The 6,451-nt window shown below is 36.9% G+C and overlaps 1 protein-coding gene across 1 annotated transcript in view; it reads right to left on the bottom strand.

The window, feature by feature from the left end:
• Positions 1-1,251: 1,251 nt before the first annotated feature.
• The window catches only part of LOC129757713 (uncharacterized), a 56,633-nt gene continuing 51,433 nt past the window's right edge, over positions 1,252-6,451 (bottom strand). The window contains exon 2 of the mRNA XM_055755002.1: positions 1,252-2,598. Coding sequence (XP_055610977.1) covers positions 1,338-2,585 — 1,248 coding nt within the window. The 5' untranslated portion in view covers positions 2,586-2,598 and the 3' untranslated portion in view covers positions 1,252-1,337. The remainder of the gene's footprint in view (positions 2,599-6,451) is intronic.

Below are 6,451 nucleotides of genomic sequence, written 5' to 3'. Positions count from 1 at the left end.
CGACATCAAATTTGCCTGTGCAACTATTGGGCACTGACAAGCTGTTTTCAACGATTTTTTAAATTTTTGTGTCACTTTGTTCGAACGCTAGTACTAATGGATCTTTTTGAACAATCCTGTATGAGTACAATCGACAAAAAACGAGTAAATTCGGTTGGAATGACTAAAATACAGCATAAAAACCAATACCATGCGCTAAGCTGTGCAACGATTGGCATATCACCCTATGTTGTTTGTATCACCATGTGCAGAGCTATTTACGATTCAATCCTTATTAAAAATCACTTTATGAATATACTTATGATATTTTTTATTTAATTTATCAAATTCGACTTAATCAATACTGTGGAAACCCGAGGGGCCCTTTTCAGGGTTCTCTCGAGATTAATGCATTTTTTTTTTGTACGGGATTTCATTCTCTGAGACTCCCTAGACTAATGTGTTGCTGACGTTATCGATCTCTAGATACTTGAGAGCTCAGTTATTATAGCGATTGCTATCGCAGATGTTCAGAGCTTGTGTCTCAAACATGACTCTCATATAGTAAGAGAGAGCAAAGACCGTAAACCGTAAATTCTAAGATGTCATATTCCCTCTTTTCTCAAATAGTTGGTTTGATATTTGTTTTTAAATCAGTTTTTTATTCGTTGCATGTCAGTTAAACTCTGCTCATTAATTATTTTGTCTTATTATCGATTACCATGGACATCCGAATTCCTCTAAGCAATATCAGGCTAATAGCCTAATACCTGCTTGAAATCGAAACACTTCCAAAAAAGACTTAGATGGTTAAAGGGAGTTATCAGAAAGCCATATGCCAAATTTGAGTTAAATTTGACGACGGGCTGTACTGAATCATAAGTGTGAAAGGAATTCTGAGACATTTTGTTCAGAAGAAACATAAACACTAGTATATTTAAAAAAATAAATAATGGACTTTTTTTTTCAAAAATCGCATTTACGGAATCTCAAAACATGATTTTTATTCTAGCTCTGGACCCATAAAAATGTTTAGTCTTCACACCCTAATCAGTCATTTTGAGGTTGAGCTTCCAGATTCCCAGATATCATGCAATTTTGGGACACCCTCCCCTCATGCACAGCGACGATTATTGATATTTTTCTCTCAACACACTGCCGAGATATTGAGGAAGCCCACGTTAACTAATAAGGGCACTTGATTCCTCACTGACCCCTAGGTATTTATTAAAAATTTCAGATGTCATCGAACTAAAATCATTACAGAACAAACACATTCATTTGGTTTTTATTGAATTACATTCTTTCAACATCTGAACAACATATATTTATCAATTTTCCTCGCAAAACCATCAGCATCAATTCTCATCCACGGCAATCGATTCGTCCTCATCGGAGATCACATTCAGATCCGAATCGCTGCGAAACTTCCCCTCGACCCCATCATACTCATCGTTCGAAGTTATGGATTTACAATCGTCCGCTCCATCGCTCAGATTGGACTCATCCTCAACCGATTCCAACTGCTGGTTCTGATTATGTTGTTGCTGCTGCTGCTGCGTATTCGGCATAAGATGGGTGTTGTGATTGAGGTCCCCGTAGATCCTTGGTAGATTCTGCATTACGTAGTTTGTGTTTTTGATGATGTCGTATTTGTTCTCTTTGAAATCGTTCGCAAATAGGAGTGGAGGCGAGGACTGCTGTTGGTTTGGTGATGAGTTTTCTTCTTGATCGTCTCGCCCTGGCTGGGGTGGAGGGGTAGAAAGATTGACAGCTGAACTTGGTTTGAGTCCTTCACGGGGTTTTGGAACACTGAAGGCCGATCCCTGGCGATCGGGTCCGGCGGGTATTAGTTTGGAATGCTCATTTTTAACCGTAGCTGAACCGTCAGAGCTTGGAGAGGCTAATTCTTTTTTGCGATCGTAGATGTGACCGGAAACGCGCAGATCGATGAAAAAGTGCAACGGATCGATACCATAGGGTGGATAGAGAGGAGGGTACCATACCGGTGGTGGTGGAGGAAGAATTAAATCCGATGGAGGCATTGACCCTGCCGGTGGATCCGAAATAAGATTGTTGTTGTTTATTGGAGGTTTCTCATTAGCTGATTTAGTCTCAGAATTATCCTCATATTTTGAGGTTATATTTCGGGTAAAAGCTGACAGTTTATTCGTCAACTCCAACGGCTTTTCCGGTTGTCCACTAATTTTCTCCTCCGGCTCCTTGGAATCTTTCAGAGTCTCTGGGAAAATCCTGTGCTGAGACCAGGACCGCTTCCTAGGCCTCCTTGAATGAAGAGCCAACGATTGCGAGTGTGCCTGAGCTTGAGCTTGCTGCTGCTGATGGAGCTGCTCGGCGTTTCTCAAACTTTCGTTACGTTTATTGGCAACGAGCGACCTTAACATTTCGCTGAAGAAAAAGTTGTGAGGCCCAATCGCTGGTGAGTACATGTAGGGTGGATTGGCGGCCATGAGTTTTGTGACAAATTCCGAATTCCGGTAATCGTTTGGTCCCAGTCGAGGCTTTTGCTGCTGCGATTGTTGCGGTTGTTGGGGTGATTGGGACTGTGGCGAGGATTGTTGCGCCGTTTGGAGTTCTTCAGTCATTGTTGGGGAGTTTCTGTAAGAAGAAAAAAAATTATTTTTGTGTGAACAATAGTTTATCGAATCTCATTATTAGTAGGGACGAATGCCTCCTGTGGAGTTAAAAAGTAACTAGTAAGTAAAGTAAGTTTCTCAAGTAACTCAAGAATTGAATAAAATCAAAATTGAAAACCTGATTCCGAAACACCTCATAACTTCACGTTTGCTTAAGATAATACCAACTCAAAAAAGGATTTGTGAAATTTATTATTAAAGAGAAAAACCCGATTTAATACACTTAACAGTGGATTTGAGCCTTTCTTTCAGATTCAAAACGTATTTGTTTTGCGCGTTTTAATCCATAACGGTAGAATGTTTACAAAAATCACTTTTGTAAATGATTTTCGTTAAATGAAGCTCTTAAACGGAATAAACTATAGGGGATGAAAAAAAACTATAGGAGATAAAATTTGTCAAATTTGTCAAAAATGTCAAATTTGCAAATTTTGTCGATTTAATCAATATTGTCAATTTTATGGATTTAGCTAGTTTTGATAATTTTGTCGATTTTGTCGATTTTATAAGTTTTGTAATTTTTGTTTATTTGAATCAGTTTTGTCAATTTGTTCAATCTTGTCAATTTTGTCAATTCTGTAAATTTTGTCAAATTTGTCAATTTCATATATTTTGTCAATTATAATAATTTTGTAAAATTTGTCAATTTGGTCTATTTTGTCAATCTTGTCAATTTTGTCAGTTTTGTCAATTTGGTCAAATTTTTCAATTTCGTCGATTCAATCAATATTGTGATTTTGCGATTCCTGTAAATTTGGACGATTTTGTCGATTTAATCAATTTGGTCATTTTTGTCAATTTTAACAATTTCTTCAAATTTGTTCAGATTTGTCAATTTTGTCAATGTTTACAATTTTCTAAATTTTGTCAATTTGGTCAATTTTGTCAATCTTCTCAATTGTGACAAACTTGTCAATATTGGCAATTTTGTCAATTTTGTCAATTTTGTCAATTCTGTCAGTTTTGTAAATTTTGTCAATTGTGTCAATATTGTCGATTTTGTCGAAATAGTCAATCTTGTCAATGTTGTCAGTCTTGTCAATCTTGTTAGTTTTGTCTATTTTGTGAATTTTGTCAATCTTGTCAATTTTGGCAATTTGGTCATTTTGTCAGTTTTGTCAATTTGGTGAATTTTGTCAGTTTTGCCAATTTGGTCAATTTTGTAAATCTTGTCTTTTTTGTCAAATTGGTGAATGTTGTCAGTTTTCACATATTGGTCAATTTTGTCAATTTTGTTAATTTTATCACTTTTTTCAATCTTGTCAATTTTGTAAGTTTGTCAGTAAAGTCAATCTTGTGAATGTTGTCAATTTTGTCAATTTTGTCAATATTGTCGATTTTTTCGAAATTGTCGATATTGTCAATTTTGTCAATTTTGTCAGTTTTGTCAATTTGGTGAAGTTTGTCAGTTTTGTCAATTTGGGCAATTTTGTCATTTTGTCGGTTTTGTCAATTTTGTTAATCTTGTCAATTTTGTCAATCTCATCAATTTTGTCAACTTTTTCAGTTTTGGCGATTTTGTCAATCTTGTCAATTTTGTCAGTTTTGTTAATTTTGTCAATTTAGTTAAATTTGTTCTTGGCCAGCCTGGCCAAAATGGTTAATTCGTATTTATGTGCCTTTTCCAAAAAAAAATCCGAAATGCTTCAAACACTACTATGGAGAACTTGGTGGCGCCACTGTTTGGATTGACTCCCAAGCCGTTTTCGTTAGACACCAACCCCAACAACAAAACGCAACAATTGCACAGGTTTTTCTATGCGAACGAAAAGCTTTCATTGCGCAACGTTAGATCTGAAGAGAAAAGGGAACGAAAAGGGAATTTGCCCGAGAGCTTAAAGCTCGAGAGGATTGAGTAGCATTTGTCTAATTAGATTTGCTTCCACGGGCGAAATTCTCTCCTGTCGTTCGTGCCTAGGAAGAAGCTTCCTGAGCACGAACGGCACGTGAGAAGATGAGAGGATGTGCATACATCGTCCGCGTACCCGTGTTGTTTTCCCCTTCTCAGAGCAATCTGTTTCTGAATATAATGTTGGCCGAAGTTACTATCGCTTTCGTACCATGCAGTGTGGGCATGACCTACTCATCAACGACTTCATTACTTTCGGAGTCGTACCCCTTGGTGAAAACCATTTTTATGTTTAACAATTCGGAGCTTTTCCGAAATTTTTGAAATGGTTCAGTTTCAATCTGAACCATTAAAATGAAAAACTGATGTTTCTGACACGATGACATCAAACCTGAGTGGGAGTGAAGCCTGCCTGTTCTCCCTTCCACACATCGACAGGACCATAGTTTTAGTTAGCAAGCGCGTATCTATGACGTCACGTATAATTTGACGTCATAGATACGATAATCTTGATTTTAGTGATTGCTGGTTGTGGCTAGCAAGGCCAATTGACACGTTTTTTGGAGTGATGATTTGATGATAATTACTATGAAAATTTAATTTTCAAACTATTTTGTTATTTTTTCTTTCTTTTATAGACCGAAGAAGAAAAAAAAACAAATTTTTTAAGATAAAAATCATTTTTATTGTACTGCCCAGTTTCGCAAAAACATGCAAAAAAGTTTACAAAAAATCACACCAATACACACAAATACACAGACATCGTCTGAACTCGACGAGCTGATTCGATAGGTACCTATAAAGGTATATCTAAGACCAATAATTAAGGATCTCCCAAATCGACCGATAACTATACCTTTCTGAAAGAAAGGCAAAAACATCCCCCTTCCCTTTGCAAAGGACATTCCGATAGTGCCGGAAATTCCTTTTGTGAAGGACAGTTTGTTGAAAAACGACATCTTTCCAGCCGCCTCCGGTGGGAAATCATTCTTGAATAGAGAACAAAACATCTTCAAGAATGTGTGCCCAGCCCAATTTTCTCACCCTCGGCTTTTAGGTTGAATGCTGACGTTGAAATTGAATAGTTTTCCCAAACAACCAAACCAACCGAAAGAGGTGTACAATGAATGGATAGGAGACATCTTGATAGACACATTCAAGAACTATTTCGAACGACGACGAAGACGACGACGACGACGGCTAGAGAGTCATTATTTGCATAGCTGTTTCTGGCGTGACACCTTTGGATCTGAGAATTCGCATTCGGGCAGGTGTGGAAAATCAAATAAGAACGACTGCCAGTGTCTATCTACCTACATACGTAATTGGGGAAATAAATTGAAAGTAAATTTGTTTGCACTGGAAGAAAGCTGCCTGTCAAGGCTGAAGACGAGCTTTATTGGATGAGTTTTCTCCATTAAAGTTGGCTTAGTTGAGTGACTGTAGGCGGAAAACAATCGATACACGTAAATAATTAGGAATATAGTATAACCAACAGGTTTAATCCAACTTGAATACTTTTTAAAATTAAATTTACTTTCAAACTACAAATGTTGACTTTTTTCAACTCCCTCATTTGCATAATGAACTTTTTTGTTTTGATTATTGTCGTTTTAACATTTTTGTGTCATTCGCGACTTTATATCGATGCAGATGGCGAACAGTCATTGAAAAAATCACCCGATACAGCTATTTTCGATTGAACTATCGATTCGCTCTTGGGCTCAAATTCGTGGACACCAGCTCAGGAGGCAAGTGTTTTACCAACTTACCAACTACGCTATATCCTAAACCCATTTTATACATTTCTTCTGAGTTATAGGAGTGTCAAGGAGTGACACTCCTAATATAAAACCAATATATTTCTATTGTTTTTCAATCAGTTCGACCAAAATGTATAGTTCCGGAAACCTTGCAAAGTATCAACAATATTACTCTACAATCAGTGTTTTATTTGTTTGTCAAA

Source organism: Uranotaenia lowii, chromosome 3 (genome assembly GCF_029784155.1).
Source record: "Uranotaenia lowii strain MFRU-FL chromosome 3, ASM2978415v1, whole genome shotgun sequence".
Taxonomy (NCBI): domain Eukaryota; kingdom Metazoa; phylum Arthropoda; class Insecta; order Diptera; family Culicidae; genus Uranotaenia; species Uranotaenia lowii.
Note: the sequence above shows the minus strand (reverse complement) of the source record. Positions and strands in the feature narration are given on the sequence as shown.